Below are 16723 nucleotides of genomic sequence, written 5' to 3'. Positions count from 1 at the left end.
TGGATGACTTGCTCGGGAGGTCGACAAAGGGAGTTGCGGTATATTTTAGATTGTTCCTCGTGCTATATCAGTGTACAAAACGTCACAACTGACAGGATGTATTCAAAAATTCCAGGTACAGCAGTTTTAACTGTCGAGAACATACTCACATCGAGCACAAATATGTCAGATTCGTTTCGTTATTTCAGCTATTCGGTCTTTGTGCATCGCCACGAGCGCAGCCAAGCTTTGCCTTCGGAGCAGTTTAAAAAAAGAAAGAAAAAGACAAAAAAAAATTGGACAATCAGGGACTCGAACCCTGGACCTCCCGCAGGTTGACATAGCGATTTTGCTCATGCTAAGCGGGCGCTATACCACCTAAGCCAATTGCCCGTTTCCAGACCGGTTATTAGTCATTGGAAAGCAGCAATCAAAAAGAACTTAAGTACTCTGCACCAGGTTAATAGCCAAATGCCCGTATTTCAGAGTAACGCGTCGAGCTCACCACGACTCGGCCCACACACCAAAATCTCGTGCCGCTCTTTATGGCCTGGTCGGTTAAACCATAAGCTTGTCCTTTTTGGAGGACGAAAGACGAAAGGCATCCTTCGAACAGCTCTACGGGACTGGCAGCAAGGCGGCGTTGAAGCCGGCCAGTAACTGGCTCTAACTGCCAGTTTTTATGTGCGGCAGCCTCCTCAGCTCTTTCAAGAAGCGGCGTACAAGCTGGTCGAATTAAGAAATAGAAAGATGAAAAAGAAGGAGAAAGCCGCGTAAACAGAGTACTTTCTATCTTAGCATGCAATGTTTGCGCTTACCCCTTTCTCGGGTCTTTATATATGTGAGGTGGCTGACAGTTTTGTATTTTCTCATGTCCAATCCGTACTGCGACCACCTGCACCGCGCCTGAACTTTGATCTGACTCGGCAGTGAACGAAAGGAAGAATCGATCTACTCTCTCCGAAGCCATATTAAAGACCCCAAGTCAGAAGAGCCTCTCAAGGATGGTTCTCTGCGTGGGACTTTCTACCAATCCGAAATGTAATTACTGTGACGACGACTGCCTACTGACAAGCCCAGAAGAACAAAAACACCAGCAGCACGTCGCATTTCACATTTCGCGTTGTTTCGTACCCTCGATGCACGTTGGCTCCTGTTTGCCATTGGAGCTCTAAAGTAGCGTCCCTAAAAACGTGCCCCGGCGCCCGTAGTAGCCGCGCTGTTGGGTGGTATTGGCTCTTGCTGACATGCACTTTCCTTGTGCCCCTTCCTTCGATCCTTCCCTTGCTCAGCCGCCCTGGCTGTCTGTCTGACACTAGAGAAACACGTCTGCGGCAGGAGCGAACATTGACGAATTCTCCTCCTCTCGACTTTTTTTTACTTCTGTCGTTTGCGTCGATAAACGAACCGCTCTCCTTCGTCCCGACCGCTTCACATGGCGAATTGATGCTTTTTGTCTCGGACAGTGAGCCCTCCTTTTCACTGTCGCGCTCCCCCCCCTCGTTTCGGCGCTCCTCTGCGCCAACCACGCATCTCCACATACCTCAAGAGGGTATCCCGGCTCGTCCGGAAAGCTTCACTCGACTTTTCCCTTTTTGTTTCGACTCTCCTCCCTGTTTCGGCCCGCACCTCCGTCTCCCATTTCCTCGTCATGGCCGACTACCACGCGCCGGTCTCTGCTGCCGCCGCCGTCCCGCTGGCCCCCTCTCCCAACGGCTCCCGCTCACCGTCCCCCCGCGTCCCCGCCAGCATGAACATCAAGGCCTCCGGCTCCCCCAGGTCGGCCTCGACCTCGCCCTCGCCGCAGCCGGCATGGGCCCTTCGTCCCGACAATACCGGCGGCAGCACGGGCCACAGCAGCCCGCAGCACTCGCACTTCTCCATCAACCGTGCCAACTCGCACCGCAGCAACGCCTCGCGGTCGAGCGGCCGCAACTCCTTTGGTAGTGGTGGTGGCGGTGGTGGCGGCGATGGCAGAAGCAGCCGGAGAAACACCGGCCGCGCCTCCTTTTCTAGAAGTGCAGGAGCGCGCCGGCGACGTGGCCCCGCCGGCATCCGCGGTGCCATCGCCACGGCGTCGTCCACCGCCGCCTCGCTCTGGCGCTGGGCCAACGCCTCGGCCAACCACGCTCTCGCCTTTTACATCCGCCTCTCCACCCTGCACCGCATCTTGTTCGTGGCCTTTGGCGCCGTCAGCCTTGCTCTGGGCATTCTCATGCTCATCTACAGCCACCGCATCTTTTCCGCTCTGGGCCCCATTGCCAAGGGCTGGCACGACCTGACCGGCGGCTGGGTCCTGGTGTGGCTGCTCGTGTTCATCACGGGCTTCCCGCCCATCATCGGCTACAGCACCGCCTGCACCCTCGCCGGTCTGGTGTATGGCTTCCCCGGGGGCTGGCCCATTGCCGCCTCCGCCAATGTCATCGGCAGCCTCGCCGCCTTTGTTGCCAGCCGCACCGTGCTCAGCGGCTACGTCGACCGTCTCGTCGGCACCAACCACCGCTTTGTCGCCCTCAGCCAGGTCCTGCGCCGCGACGGCATCTGGGTGCTGGCCGCGGTCCGCTTCTGCCCGCTGCCCTACAGCCTGAGCAACGGCTTCTTGGCCACCATCCCCAGCATCACCCCGCTCAACTTTGCCATCAGCACGGCCATTGCGAGCCCCAAGCTGCTGGTCCACGTCTTCATCGGCAGCCGGCTCGCCAAACTGGCCGAGGACGGCGACAGCATGTCCGCCGGCGCCAAGGCCTTCAACTACATCAGCATGGCCGTCTTTGGCCTGATTGGCGTCGGCGTCGGCCTCTTTATCTTCCGCCGCACCATGGCCCGCGCCGCCGAGATTGCCGCGGAGGAGGGACTGGCCGAAGAGGGCCGTGTCGGTGGTGCTGCTGCTTCGCGCCGCGCCGCGGGCGTCTACGCCGACACCGGCAGCGGCAGCGCCGACAGCTTTGACTACGACGACAACGCACCGCTCATGGACCCCGAAGACGCCGACGTTGCCGCCCTCATGGACGACGACGACATTTCCCTCTGGGCCGCCGACCACTTTGCCGACGGCGACGGCGACGGCGGCGACGACCATGACGCCGGCAGCACCGTGCCCGGCGGCCACAGCCGAACCCCGTCCTACCACGACGAGAGCGACGGCGAAATCGGTGAGCGACCGTCGGCGGGGAAGCGGTAGTAGTGCCGTGCCGGGGACGAGTGTTTGTTGTGTAATCCATGGCTATCCCCTATCCCTACCATTCTTCTTTTGCATGCCTTTTGCTGGGTTTCCGTCATCGCCATATTCGTATCTATTTCTTTCCTTGTTTTGCTCTTTGTATTTCGGCGTTTTGTCTTGGGTCGACGATTGCTCGCATCCTTTGGTGCTTTTCTCTGTATAATTTACGTCAGGCACGCGCATATACAATAGACAAGAAACAGAAACAAAAATTCATTGTTTCTGTCATTCACTTCGTTTTTCATGCACGCCAGAAAGAAGCCATAATTTTATGGGAGATAGGAGCCAAGGCCATCTGGCTTTGCCCCCTTGAATAATATTGTATCAGACAATTTGAGTAACGAGGCTGCTCGGGCAAGCATGGTGATGAAACCTCTAAAACTAAAATATAAAACCAAGACTCGATGCCGCAGCATGGTCATCAACTCCTTTAATAAAGCAGATGCGCCGAAATTAATAATGTAGACATAGCCAACAAAAACGAAGACGCCAACGCTAAGAGACATGACAAAAAAGAAAGAAAAGAAAAGGGGAAAGCTTCCAAACGAGCAGGTATCGTTGCACATGAATCATGGGGAAAAAACATTACAAAATAGGATGGAAGGTTGTATAGAGAGAAACAAGTGGACAGTAGGGTTCGTGGCAGAGGACAGTAGGGTTCGTGACGGGTACACACCATCTACCGTCCCTGGCCCTGGCCCTGTCCCTGAGGGTTGTGGTACATTTGCAAGAACTGCGCCGCTTGCTCCATCGGGTATCCAATGAACACCGGGCCAGTGAAGAGCATCTGCGGGACGGGGCCAGCCGTGTTCTTTCCGTCGGTGTTGCCCTGGGCTGCCGTCTGCGGTGGAAGGTTGACAAACGCAGGTTGGGTGAAGGTCTGCGGAGTGGCTTGCGGAGGCTTCATCGGCGAGAATGGTCGATCGGTCTGGACCGTCTTATCGGGTTTATCATTGACACGGGGCGTCGTCTCAACCGGTGTCTTGACCGCCTCATCTGCCTCCCTCTCGTCAGGCTCCACAGGAACATGGCCGGGCGGTGGTGAGATCCCCAGGCCAAACTTGCTGTGGTCAAACGGGCACTTGCGTGCTGGCTGGGCTTTGCTGGGTGAGACAGGAGGTGCACGGTTTGTCGGAGGCGCACGAACAGGACTCGGCATACGAACAGGGGCCGCCGGCGGCGACAGCGGTGGCTGTGCGGCTGCATCCAATGGCATCGACGAGACCGGAACGGCAATACCCCACGGCCGGCTCGGTGATTCGCCGAGACGCACCTCCTTGAGCGGCCGGTCAAAGTGACTCTCCCTCTCCGGTTCCGTGTTGTCGCCACCGCTGCCACTGGATTCGCGGCCACCACTATATGCCGTACTGCGACGCCGACCTCGGGCGTTGGCGCTTTGGCCGTCGTCGTGGTCATGACGGTCACCGCTGTTGCCAAAGTCGTCGTCTTCGGCGTCTTCGCTGCTGGCAGACACGCCGTTCGCCCACGTCTTGACGCGTTCGTGGGAGTCTTTATGGAGCTTGGCGCGGTCGACCACTTCGCCCTCGTCACGCTCGTCGACACCCAGAACGGCACCACCGCTGAGAGTACCGCCCTCGGCACCAGCAGGACCCGGCTCCGCCGAAGCCAGCATCGGCTGGTGAAACTGGCCGAGACCCGAAATCATGTTGACAAGATTGCCATACTTGGCGTCCATCTTGCGAATCTGCTCCTCGTTCTTGTTGTAGCGCTTCAGACAGATGGCGTGGCTGCGCGGCAGCTGGTGCTTGTGCGTCTCCACGTAGTGCGCAACCTCTTCCGGCGAGTGCTGGTCGAGAAAACGGATCGGGCACCGCGGAGCGCCGCCGTTCGATGTTTCCCCGTGCTGGGATGCACTCTCGTCGGCCAGCGCGGCACAGATTGGATCCTCGACCGGAGGGCTGGACGCTTCGCCGCTGGCGGCGCCGCCTCCGTGGGCAGACTGGGTACCAGGCGGGCCCGCTGCCGCCGCAATGTCGGCCGTATCGGCATCGTCGTGATCGTTGTGATCGAGATCCACATCGAGGCCGCCAGCCTGCGCACTGCTGCCACCGCCGGTGATGTGCAGCTGCTGGTTCTCCTGCTCGAGCTGCTGTTGCTGCCGCAGCAGCTGTTGCCGCCGCTTGATGGCCGAAAAGGGGCAGTCGAGGACGCCTTTTTTGCCCTCCACCGTAAAATCCTGCTCCATCATGATCGACATGGTCGTAATGGCCGTGCCCGACGAAGCTTCTTTGCTCGAGCCGCCGCCGCCACCGCCACTGTGGCCGTGCCCGCCGCCGACGACGCTTCCGTCGGTGGTGCGCGAACGTTCAGTCAGTTGCTGGGCAGCACGCCGGCCGTCCCGGATCAACAGAGCAATCTGGTGCTGGCTGCAGCCGGCCTGCTGTCCGCGCTTGGGCAGCGGGACATAGGAACTGGGAATGGGAGGTTTGTGGTCGTCGCGCGGGATTTGCAGGTTCGCAAGGGTCTCGGACACCTCGGGGGCAGTCGGGGCATACTTGTCGGCGAGCTGTTGGTACTGCAGCCTGTTAGCTTGCATGTGGGAGGCAAGGGTAGAGAGGATGCAGGGTGTGTGTTGCAGAAGAGGGTGGAGATATGTTTCGTTCAGAAAGTGGTAAAGTTGTCTATCGTGACCGCCGAAGCGGTTCAAGATCTAGAGCTAATAACTTCTCATCATGGAAGAAACAGGGAGACACATTGCCGCCGGTGCCACACGTGTTGTACAGAGTGGGAAACACAACAAAGGGACTCACCTGCTCGGCGGCAAACCGCAGCTTGTGCTCGAGAATGGTCTTGCGATCAATCAGATTCTGCACCTCATCTGCGAGGGCGCAGAACGACTCGACCAGAGTCTGGGTGTCGCCTTGACGGCTCATCCCATTGGCAGGTGCCGTCAATCGTACTGGAAAGAGAGAAGGTTTGGTCGAAGAAGGTCGGCGGGACGATAATGGAGACGGTAGAAACAGTGAAAATTTCTGCGTTAAGGTGGAGATGCCGAAATGAGTTGGTGCGCAAAAAAGAAGGGTGAAGCGTGGATGGGCCGATTAGATAACGCAGCCGCGTTTGAACCGCGACGAAATGGAAGGAACAGAGGGTGAAGCGTAAAAGAGGGGGGAGGAGCGAAGGAGATGGGGGAAATGGCGAGATGACGAGTTGATGTGGTGAGGAGATGACGGACAACAGAAAGGGCAGGCACGGGAAAGGCTCGCAAGGCAAGCGTAATCGGAAAGGGCAGAAGACCAGCCAAGGCCCCCAAAGCCAATTAATAATGTCTGTTCACACGGGGTAATGAGGTGTGTTAATGGCCTCTCTTCAGGCCTCTTCAGGCCTCTTCAGGCCTCTTCAGGCACTTTTCAGGCCTACCTTGATAGCTGTCACGGGGACATTCCAAAGGCGTTCCACCAGCCGAATGCTCCTCCCAGAACAGCGCTGAATGAAGTAAATTGGCTTATCTTATCGCAAGGATCGCATCCATTCCGTCAAGACGTCCAAGTAGCCGGCTATCGCTTGGCGTCGGTCCAAGTACTGCTCCCAGATTGCCTGCCAGATAGAGGGAAAAAGAGTGGCGGTTCAAGCCTTCATCCATTGTACCTTCCCCTCACCAACACCTTCCAGTTTGGGAGATCCAGTCGGCCGCAAAATCTGTAATAAAAAGGCAGGAGCAAAGCTGCAAAATAAATAAATAGGAGCATCGTAGTCAGACCCATTTTCGTACGCAGTACACAACTCCTTTGCTGCCAGGTTTGCCATCCTTGTCTGCTCGTCTACCGCCCAGGCTGGATCACGAGCGCAGGCCCACCTACCGCCGATATCGCGTTGAATCGAGCTAACTGGGCCAAAGCAGCCAGTTGTGGCCCAACACACACACACTAACTAAGCTGCCAATAGCCTCGGATCTCTGAATCTCTGCATGGCTCAGCAGAGCTCCAGAAACACCGTTGCATTATTTGCTCCTTGCTGAACTCGATACTTTCGCCCGTACATAATATCGGGTCCAGATCCGAACGGGCGGCGCCGTTCATCCTTGTCCACTCGATCAACCGCGACCCAACCTAATCCCAAATCCAGTCACGCAACCTCGGCCAAAACTGGTTTCGTCAAGCCTCAGGTCCCCGTCCTCACTTTGCTTTGACCTCAGGCGACGGAGACAAGTCCAACGAGCCACAGCAAACCGCTGGGGATGGACCCAAGCGCCGAAGCGGACGCCGCGATGTCAATGGTGGGGACGTCTCGACTGCTGCGGCAGGCAATCCAACCCGGACCAGCAGTGCTCGTCAGCAGCCTTCTCCACCGCCTACCTTGTGCGTCTTTGTCGTTCTGTGTCTCAATCTCTCAGTCTCTCAGTCTCTCAGTCTCAGCTGAGGTCAATGCCATACATAACTAACGCACGGTTTTGCAGCCCAGCTCTTGGTGGCGGAGCTCTACTTTGACGTACCACTCGACTACCGCGACCCCCACGGCGAGAAGCTCCGGCTGTTTGCGCGGGCCGCGTTTCGCTACGAGAAGCCGATAGTGCCGACATTTCCGTTCAGCGAAGGCGGCAGCACGAGCAACGGCGGGGTGGGCACGGCGATCAGCAACAAGACGCCCAAGGTGTACAAGGACAGCCTGCAGGAGCTCCGGGACTTGTTTACCAAACCATGGCTGGTGTACCTCGAGGGTGGACCCGGCTCGGGCAACCGAGAGCCGCAGGACTATGCGTTCACGCGGACGATGCTCTCGCGCGGGTACCAGCTGCTGTTCCTCGACTACCGCGGCACGGGCATGAGCTCGGCGATCTGTGCCGAAACACTGAAGCGGCGAGGCGGCCCGGACGCGCAGGCGGCGTACCTGCGCAAGTTCCGGGCAGACAGCATTGTGCGGGACCTGGAGGCGGTGCGCAAGTGCCTGACAGAGGACCAGCCGGCGTCGAAAAAGCGGTGGTCGCTTCTGGGCCAGTCATTTGGCGGGTTTGTGAGCCTGACGTACCTGTCGTTCTACAGCGACGGCCTGCGCGAGGTGTTTATGACGGGCGGCATGGCGCCGCTGGGCAAGACGGCCGACGACGTGTACCGGGCGACGTACCGCAAGGCGGTGGAACGCAACCGGGCGTACTTTGGCAAGTTCCCCGAGGACGCAGACGCACTGCAGCGCATCTCGCAGCACCTGTACAGCCAGCCCGACCACCGTCTGCCGCTGCCGAGCGGCGGCTTCCTGACGTTCAAGCGGGTGCTGACGTTTGGGTACATGTTTGGGTTCCACGGCGGCGTGGACGCGACGCACACGCTGCTGCTGCGGATGCGGCACGACATTGAGCGCGTGGGCGTCCTGACGCGCCCGACCCTGGTGCAGGTGGAGCAGTTCTTCCCACTGGACGTGATGCCGCTCTATGCGGTCCTGCACGAGCCCATCTACTGTTTCAAGAAGGGCGTGTCGTCGCGGTGGGCGGCGCAGCGCGTGGGCGTGGGCGCCGGAACAGACCTCGTGTCCCAGGGCGACGAGGAGACGAAGCACGAGTTCCCGCAGTTCAGCTGGCTCGCGGATGACGTGGTGGCGCCGGAGAGGCAGCAGATTGGCAGCTCGATCCTGCTGAGCAGCGAGATGATCTACCCGTTCATGTTCGACACATACCCCGAGCTCATGGAGATGAAGGAGGCGGCGGAGCTGGTGGCGGCGTACGACGACTGGGAGGAGCTGTACGACGAGGACCAGCTGAAGATGAACCGGGTGCCCGTGTACGCGGCCACCTTTATCGACGACCTGTATGTGGACTACGGCATAGCCAAGGAGACGGCCGGCAAGATTCGCAACATCAAGGTGTACGAGACGAACGGGCTGTACCACAACGCGATCCGGGCACGGACGGACGAGGTCCTGACGCAGCTGTTTCGTCTGCGGGACGACACGATAGACTAGAGGGTGCTGCTAGAGCTGCTTTGGCTGTCTTTGGTTTTGCTGTCCAGTTAGACGGCGACCATGTTGCGAAGCGAAGATTTATTTTCTTGTGATATAGATGTTTGTCGCGTTTGCGGGCATTGGATCTTTGCCGACATTGTTGCCTGTGTTGAGAGAGATATCTAATATAAATACGACATTGTTTTCCTGGCATGCGAGATCCCTTCAGATAGATATCCGTGGCGCGATGCTTAGCCAAAAGTCGCATCGCGTCTGCAGTTGCGCAAGGCTCCACGTAGCAAAGCCGTCGGCTGTGATGGCCCATTCCTCGCCTGCTGTTGTATCGGGCAGTCCAGGAACAGACGAGGCTGTCAACTTGTTTGCATTCGGATCGCCTGTCGCAAAGAACGAGGCCAGAGCGCCGGCGTAGCCGTTGTAGTGCAATGGGTCTGTCTTCTGGGCCTTGTCGACGGTGTTCCACCAGTACGTGTCGCTGGCGTGTTTGGCCGGAGATATGGAGTACTCGGCGAGCCAGCTTGTTGCGGCCAACGTCGTCATCCAGTGCGCCGGACACGCCAGAGTGACATCACGATATACGAGGCCGGCGCGGCCAAAGGGGTTGCCATCCGAGTAGGCCCGGTCCGCACCGCCGCCGTCCTCGACATCGCCAGTCAACGGATACAGTCGGCCGACCTGGGCCATGTCGTCTGCGTTCAGGTCCGGCAGGTATCGCAGCAGCGACGTGTGGAACTGGCGCTCGTCGTCGTCCGCCGTAGCATTTGCGGCGCGTTTCGGGAACAGCCAGGTCGGCACGAAATTCTCGCCTTCGTGCGTGTTGTATGTGGCAAAGCCAGCGCGCAGGGTGCTGGCGCTGGCGCTGGCGCCACGCCCGCCCTGCAGCCGCGTACTCGTCAGCAACGACAAGGGCTGCCGCAAAAACGTGTCGTCCAGGACCGGCGCCCACGCATACGACGATGTCGCCGTGGCGTCGCGGTCGGCCGTGATGGCGAGGCTGGCCGTGCGGAGTGCCTGGACGTCCACGGCTTTGAGGCAGGCAAGTGTGTCGCTACCAGCACGTGCACTCTTGTCATTCTTGTCATCCTCGCACCCCACGCGCCGCACGAGGTCGTCGTAGAGCGCCTGCGGCTCTGGCGCGTCGTACCGGTATGTCTTGGGCCAGTACGGGCTGCTGGCCATGGCGCGGTGGAACAGCGGCGGTGCCGTGTCATCGCCGCTGGAGGCGGACGACGAGCGTCGCGAGGCCACCACCTGCGCCAGGACGCTGCCGCCGCCGGCGCTCTGGCCCCAGATGCTCACGCTGCCCGCATCGCCGCCAAACACATGGATGTACCGCTGCACCCAGCGCAGCGCCGCCTGCTGGTCGAGCAAGCCCGCATTGGTGTCGGAGCCCGCGTCGGCGCCGACGTCGCGGCCGGCCAAAAAGCCAAACACATTGGTCCGGTAGTTGGGATACACAAACAACACATTGTTCGCCTCCGACACGTTGAGCACAGGATACGCTGCAGGCGGTAAACCCAGCGCGGCCGACCCTCGAATGAACCCGCCGCCGAAAAAGACAACGACCACCGGCCGCAGCCGGTGGTCACGCCGTTCGGCCGTGGTCCATGGCCGGCCGTACACGCCCAGATACAGACAGTCCTCGTCGCCGCTGGCCTCGCGCTGCGGGCACATGGGAAACGGCCGGCTGGCGTTGTGCAGCGCAGGAGAGGCCGACGAACGGAGCGGTGGCAGCGGCTGCGGCGCCCGAAAGCGGTTCCGGCCCACAGGCGGTGCCGCAAAGGGCACCGTCGTCCAGTAGGTGATGTTGTACTCGTCCGAGTAGGCGCCGCGAAAGCTGCCATAGTCGAGGTCGGCGTCGACGACAATGTCTTTGGGGTTGAGGCGTGGCGATGCTGCTGCCACTGTGAAGAGCAGCAAGGCGAGTACCCAGACCAGATTGGCTGCCTTTGTCATCTTGACAATCGGATGATGTCTCGGTGTTCATAGGGGCAACATGACAGTGTGCCATGCTCCTCTCGCCATTGAGTGATAAAGCAAGCCTCTCGACGTACCACTATCAATGTATCTCAATTTCCAGTGCCGTCTGGGGGCGGCGGCCGGCCTGGCAATATCCCTCGATGGTTAAAGTGTGTGTAGACGGCCAACGATATTAGGCATGGTTTAATCAAGAGAGTTGTTGCGAGACCATTGTCAGTTTGATATTATTATTATTATTATTATTATTATTATTATTATTATTATTATTATTATTATTATTATTATTATTATTATTATTATTATTATTATTATTATTATTATTATTATTATTATTATTATTCGCCTTTCTCAGCCACATGCTGGCTAGTTGTCAGCGAAACAGATTTATTTACATTTTCATTTTACATATATTTCTGCTGGGTTGTCAAGTCGATTTATGTTCATTTTTATTTTCTTTTCATTTTCTTTGTATTTTTTTTTCTTTCTTTTTTCTTTTCTTTTCTTTTCTTTTTTTCTTTTCTTTTTTTTTTTTTTTAAAAAAAAGTTCCTACAATGCTACAATTAGAAAAGGTTATAGGCTCATTGTTGCTTTGTATTTTGTTATGGACTTAGGAAACAGGAAGCAACATTGCACACCGACGCGATCCAGGTGCACTGTTGTTGGACTCATATATTAATAGCAAGACGAAACGGACAACGCACTGAGTATAACGAAGCAAGCATCGTGACAAAGGTGCTCCCATCGGCTGCCCGGTTTCCACAACCAAAGGTATACAAAACCAAGAGACCTAGTATTTTCAGAGCTCGCAGGTATAGCATATTCCTGCCTCAGTACGTCAGGCACCACCACTCTTACTGTCCTTCCTCTTGTTGTCATTCGTCTCGTACGTTTTCTCTTAACAGGCCGCGATAGCAGCTTTTATTGCCCCTCCCGCAAGAGACGGTTTGCTAGAGTTTATAAGTCGAGTGTTTTAACCTAGAGTTGTAAATGCAAAATGAAGCATATGGATTTGCAGTGTTTCAAGTGACGTAAAAAAAAGACAAAAAATTTGGACAATCAGGGACTCGAACCCTGGACCTCCCGCAGGTTGACATAGCGATGTTGCTCATGCTAAGCGGGCGCTATACCACCTAAGCCAATTGCCCGGTTCTTGACCGGTTACTTGTCGTTGCAGGAATTGGCTCCGAGAATAATTTAAGTACGAACGTACCATGCACTCGAGTCTGAGACTTATATAAGCGCACACCACCATTCTGCACTTTTCACGACTAACTTGTTGCATTGAAGACTAGGGTATCTCGTACCGAAAAGGTAGCTACTGTACTGCGCGTTGTAGAATAAATGGTAAGGTGGCGGCGGTGGTCGTGATAGTGGTTGCTGCGATGGTGCTACTGAAAAGGACGGTTAGACACTTCCTCGGCGGGGCGGTGACAATGATGAGCCCGTGGACAGTAGCAAACTGGGAGTGATTACGGGATGATGCACTAGTCTTTTTTAAAAATAGAAATGATTAGTAAAAATCGACTTGGGCTTTGCAGACACAGGGCTTCCATCTGTTTAATGTAAATTTTCGTATTCATTATGGCGTCAGCTTCTGTCCCCAGGGGCCTCTTCAAAATCCTATCTAGAATCGTAACAAGACGGCCACCAATATCAAGATATCAAGATATCCCCGTTTATCACATATGCTCTCATATCCTGCGCCACGTTTAGCTGACTACGCCCTTCGCCTACCGCACAGCTTTGCCCCCTTTCGGTACCTCCTTGGTTGCGACCGACGAGTCCCGCACCAGCAGCTTCACTTTGCCGTCGCCAATCTCGACGCCTTGAGACAAGATGTCGACATTTCCTACGACGGCCGTGCTCGTCGACACCTTGGATGGCGGCGCCGTCGGCCGGGCCCCCAGCGACTTGTCCCAGCTGCGCGCATCAATGCCCAGGATGCCGCCCATGTTGTTGCGGTCGCTGGGCACTGAGAACTCGCGATACGCGTAGCGCCACTCGTTGAGAAAGTTGCGCACGGCCTTGCCGACCTTGTCTTTGCCGTTCTTGCTGTGGTGGCCCGTGCCCGTAATGGCATAGACGGGCTTGGTCTCGCTGCCATTGTCGAGCAGCACGCGCTCCAGGTACTCGACGGCTTCTTCGGGGTGCAGGCCGTGCAGATCCACGTAGATTTCCGACGACGGCGTGTTGAACCGGTTGCGCTCCTCGTAGAGCTCGCGGGCGGCCTCGCGGTGTGCTTTGCGCATCAAGTCATTCTCGCTCTGGCCGCGCAGGCTCAGTGCTTTGGCAGCGCGCGCGTCGTTGCGGTTCCATGCTTGTGCGGCGCTACAGTGTGTTAGTAAAGATCCAACGAGTAGTAGGGGAGAAGGAAGAAAAAAAAGAAAAAAAAAAACCCACCTCTGCAAAAACTTGTTGCGTAATCCACCGTGCTTAATGGCTTCCTGGCGCGCTTTGAGATAGGCTTTGTTGGCCCTGTCGCCCGTCTCGAGCCAGGGGATGTGCTTGGGCGTCGGGATCGCCTGAGCGGCCGCACTGGTCTCGCCGTTGCGCATATTGGCCATGCTGCCGTTGCGGCCTAGCTTGCGAATGGTCGCGGGTCGTGGCAATGAGGCTTCGGGCGTCGGTGAGGGTGACATCTTAACAATGTCCGCGAGCGAGCTCGGTGTAAATGGTGCGCTTGCACCCGAGCCAATGGTGGCGCCGTCTTTGTGGCCTTGACCGCCACGTTTGCCGTGGTGTTTCTTGCCACTCACGGCTCGGGCAGAGGACACGGCCGACCCAAGCGTCGGGAACGCTTCGGTGTCGTCGATGGAAGGCGCCGCTTGGTTGCTGCTGCTGTTATTGTTGCTATTGTTACCGTTGTGACCGTGGTGTCCGCCTTCATGTTGGCGATGCATCTGGTGCCGGCTGCTGGGGCGCGACCGGGGTCGCGAGATTCCGTCGCCTAAGCCGCCTGCACCGCTAAAGCTGGGTAGCTTGAAACCTGGGGGCGGCGTGAGGCCGACAGCAGGATACGATCCCGAGGCCGCGAAGAGGGACAGATGCTCGGGCGTGGAAGGCTGCGGCTGGAGGACGGGGAACGCGCTATAGTCGTGGACGCTGGGCTGCGATGGCGGCGTGCTAGTGCCGTCCACGTTTAGGCGGGTAATGAGATGTGCCGGGTCATGAGAGAAGACGCAGGTATTACCAGCGAGGCAGTTACCAGCAACCCAGTATTTGCAGATGTGGTTGCTCAGATCATGGCTGAAACGGCAGTCGGCGCGAAGACACTGGCCCGTCGACAAGAAGAACTTGCATAAGATGCCAGACTTCTGGTCGGCGGGTGTGCTCGGGCGCGCGTCAGGGGTCATGGACTTGCCAATGAGCACGCCGCCCGAAGAATCGTCCATGGACGATGCAATGGAGGTCGGCGCGGGCGGGAATGGCGCGCCGCTCGATCCCAGGGCCGACAGAGAAAATGAGGCGGCATCTTGCGGCTGTTGCGGTTCTTGCGGCTCTTGCAGCTTTTGCTGCTGCTGCTGCTGCTGCTGCTGCTGCTGCTCCATAATCGCCGTAATGGTCGCGCCAAGATCGTAGCCGTGCATGGCCAGGGCGGCGTCGATCTCGTCGTCGGTGCGCGACGGACCCAAGATAGAGCGAAGCATATCGTAGGGCGTCATGTCCACCTGCTGCGAGGACAGGGATGACAAGGAGAACTCGGGCGCGGCCGCGTTGAGACCACTCGAGGAAGAAGGCGTTGCCGTTCCGGAGGCAAAGCCGCTGCCCGTATAGCTTCCAGGACCGCCGCCAAAACCGGTACCGCTGCCACCTCCCAGTGACGAGGTAACACTGACGGCATCATCGCTGACCAGCCAGTCGACATTGTCTGTCTGCTGAGCGTCGCCAAAGATTTCAGCGGCAGGTGTGTGATCGCTGGCAAACTCGTAGGCGTTGAGGCTAGGGCTGTGGGGGATGGCAGGGGTCGCAAAACCGAGACGGGGTGAGGGTCGGGGAGAGCCGAAGGGTGAGGCGGCGGTGGATTTGTTGTTGCGAGTAAACGACGGCGGGAAGGAAGCGCCTTGGATGGATGCCGGGACGAAGCCTGGGGGCACGAGGGGGCTCACCCCGAGACGCGGCGAGCCGGAAAGTGGGGTGTTGGAGCCGCGCCAAGAGGCGGGCGAGGGCCGGCGCAGAATGGTCTGGCGGATGGGCGGCGGCGATGTGGCAGTCCCGCCGCCCTCGCGATATCGCCAGACAGCATCTAATACTGCGTTTTCGAGGGATTGGCCCTGGAGGGTCGTGGCCTTCTTTAAAAGGGACTCGAGGCGGTCGATCTTGTCCTCTTCCTCGAGAGAGGCGTCCTGGAGGATTGGGAGGCAGATGTCGTAGGTCTCGTCGGACACCATGATGGATGGGTGAGTGTCGTGAGTGTGTATTGTCGGGGATGCGTGGCTCGAATTTCAGGGTATCGTGATTGATCTTTGTCTCGTGTTGGGTATCGTTGGGAGTCGCGTCGTGTGATGGCCACGGTGTTCGTATGGAGGAGATAAGTCGCAGTGATGCGCACGCTGGAGGTTCGCCTAGAGGCGTGTTCCGAACTTTGACGTGTTTTCTTTTCGTTTTTTAATCGCTTCGCTGGTATGTACAGTACAGGAAATCGCACAAGTAAAAACAAGAAGGAGGGAGGTGCAACCAGAGGTAAGAGTCGAGGTCGAAGAGGTCTCCGGCAGCTTGGACGCTCAGATTTTACCGGCAGTCAATGACGAAAAGGACAAGGTGACAAAGTCATCGAAAGAGCGAAATGGACGGCAGCATCGGCGTTGTTGGCGCGTTGCATATTGGAGGAGGAGAAGCAGAGTCTGGAGGGAGAGGAGGAAAAGGGGAAGCGAGAAGGGGAACGAAAGACTGAGAAAACAGCTGAAATGAGGAGATGGGGATGTGAGAGAGAGGGAGAAGGCTGGAGCTAGCGACGGATGTGCGAAGGCGTTAGATGGTAGCAGATAAAAGTGGAGAAACAGAGGTCTGGATGGTGGGGAGGGAGGAGATGAACGGGAAGCACGAGTAAGGGGGGCAGTAGGCTTACAGTGAAGCCAAAACATACAGAAAGCGAGAAAGACGACGAGATGACGAAGTCGCGATGCGAGGGTTTTGGGTGGCTGGATATGGAACAAAAGGTAAAAAGGAGCAGACAGCGGGCAAGGGTTCGGCAGCAAAGTGTGGTAGAAAGTGAAGCACCGAGGATCGCGGGCGATATGGGCGAACTGGCTCGTCAGGAAGATGGAAATCCGAGATGTGAAGAGGAAGAAACGAGTCCAGGAAAAGGGGAGATACCACCAGAATGTGGCGATGGCGACAGATTGGAAGGAGAAGGAGGACAACAAAGATAATGACAGAATGTGAGGCAGGAGCGTACGACGTTCAGAAGGAAACTGCGGCAACCTAGGACGAGATACTTCCCGATGGTAAGGAAGGAGCCGTTTTGGTACTGCAGCGTCGCTGTAAATCAGTGGCTGAGCCGGCGAGTAGACCAGCTGGGTGGACAGCGGGAGAGCGACAGAATAGCGTGAGGGAGCTCGAGAGGAGGACGTCCCATAATCTGGATCATGTGACAGAATCCGACTATGTAGGGTCCATCAGCCTAGCAGGTCACG

General features: G+C 57.3%; 5 protein-coding genes and 2 non-coding genes across 7 annotated transcripts; 1 reads left to right on the top strand and 6 right to left on the bottom strand.

The window, feature by feature from the left end:
* Nucleotides 1-276: 276 nt before the first annotated feature.
* SPBR_09514 lies at nucleotides 277-372 on the bottom strand. Its single transcript has one exon. It is a non-coding gene; the product is annotated as a tRNA-Ala (tRNA).
* Nucleotides 373-1638: 1266 nt separating this feature from the next.
* SPBR_01692 (uncharacterized protein) lies at nucleotides 1639-3058 on the bottom strand (the record flags this gene model as incomplete). Its single annotated transcript, XM_040760002.1, has 2 exons — nucleotides 1639-2082; nucleotides 2105-3058. The coding sequence occupies 2 exons, from the start codon at nucleotides 3056-3058 to the stop codon at nucleotides 1639-1641; spliced, it is 1398 nt and encodes a 465-aa protein (XP_040619751.1).
* Nucleotides 3059-3878: 820 nt separating this feature from the next.
* Nucleotides 3879-6093, bottom strand: SPBR_01413 (uncharacterized protein; the record flags this gene model as incomplete). The annotated part of the gene is made up of 2 exons (XM_040759724.1): nucleotides 3879-5735; nucleotides 5971-6093. 2 exons carry the CDS (start codon nucleotides 6091-6093, stop codon nucleotides 3879-3881), a joined length of 1980 nt encoding a protein of 659 aa, XP_040619750.1.
* Nucleotides 6094-7427: 1334 nt separating this feature from the next.
* Nucleotides 7428-9112, top strand: SPBR_01581 (proline iminopeptidase; the record flags this gene model as incomplete). The annotated part of the gene is made up of 2 exons (XM_040759891.1): nucleotides 7428-7490; nucleotides 7622-9112. The coding sequence occupies 2 exons, from the start codon at nucleotides 7428-7430 to the stop codon at nucleotides 9110-9112; spliced, it is 1554 nt and encodes a 517-aa protein (XP_040619749.1).
* Nucleotides 9113-9316: 204 nt separating this feature from the next.
* Nucleotides 9317-11065, bottom strand: SPBR_01556 (esterase; the record flags this gene model as incomplete). The annotated part of the gene is made up of 1 exon (XM_040759866.1): nucleotides 9317-11065. The coding sequence occupies one exon, from the start codon at nucleotides 11063-11065 to the stop codon at nucleotides 9317-9319; it is 1749 nt and encodes a 582-aa protein (XP_040619748.1).
* Nucleotides 11066-12139: 1074 nt separating this feature from the next.
* On the bottom strand, nucleotides 12140-12235 carry SPBR_09513. Its single transcript has one exon. It is a non-coding gene; the product is annotated as a tRNA-Ala (tRNA).
* A 585-nt stretch (nucleotides 12236-12820) lies between these two features.
* SPBR_01341 (ccch zinc finger DNA-binding protein) lies at nucleotides 12821-15478 on the bottom strand (the record flags this gene model as incomplete). Its single annotated transcript, XM_040759652.1, has 2 exons — nucleotides 12821-13418; nucleotides 13491-15478. 2 exons carry the CDS (start codon nucleotides 15476-15478, stop codon nucleotides 12821-12823), a joined length of 2586 nt encoding a protein of 861 aa, XP_040619747.1.
* Between the last annotated feature and the right edge of the window lie 1245 nt (nucleotides 15479-16723).

The sequence above is a fragment of the Sporothrix brasiliensis genome, assembly GCF_000820605.1.
Source record: "Sporothrix brasiliensis 5110 chromosome Unknown Cont18, whole genome shotgun sequence".
In the NCBI taxonomy this organism is placed as follows: domain Eukaryota; kingdom Fungi; phylum Ascomycota; class Sordariomycetes; order Ophiostomatales; family Ophiostomataceae; genus Sporothrix; species Sporothrix brasiliensis.
The sequence above is the reverse complement of the archived record's forward strand: the minus strand, read 5'-3'. Positions and strand labels throughout refer to the sequence as shown.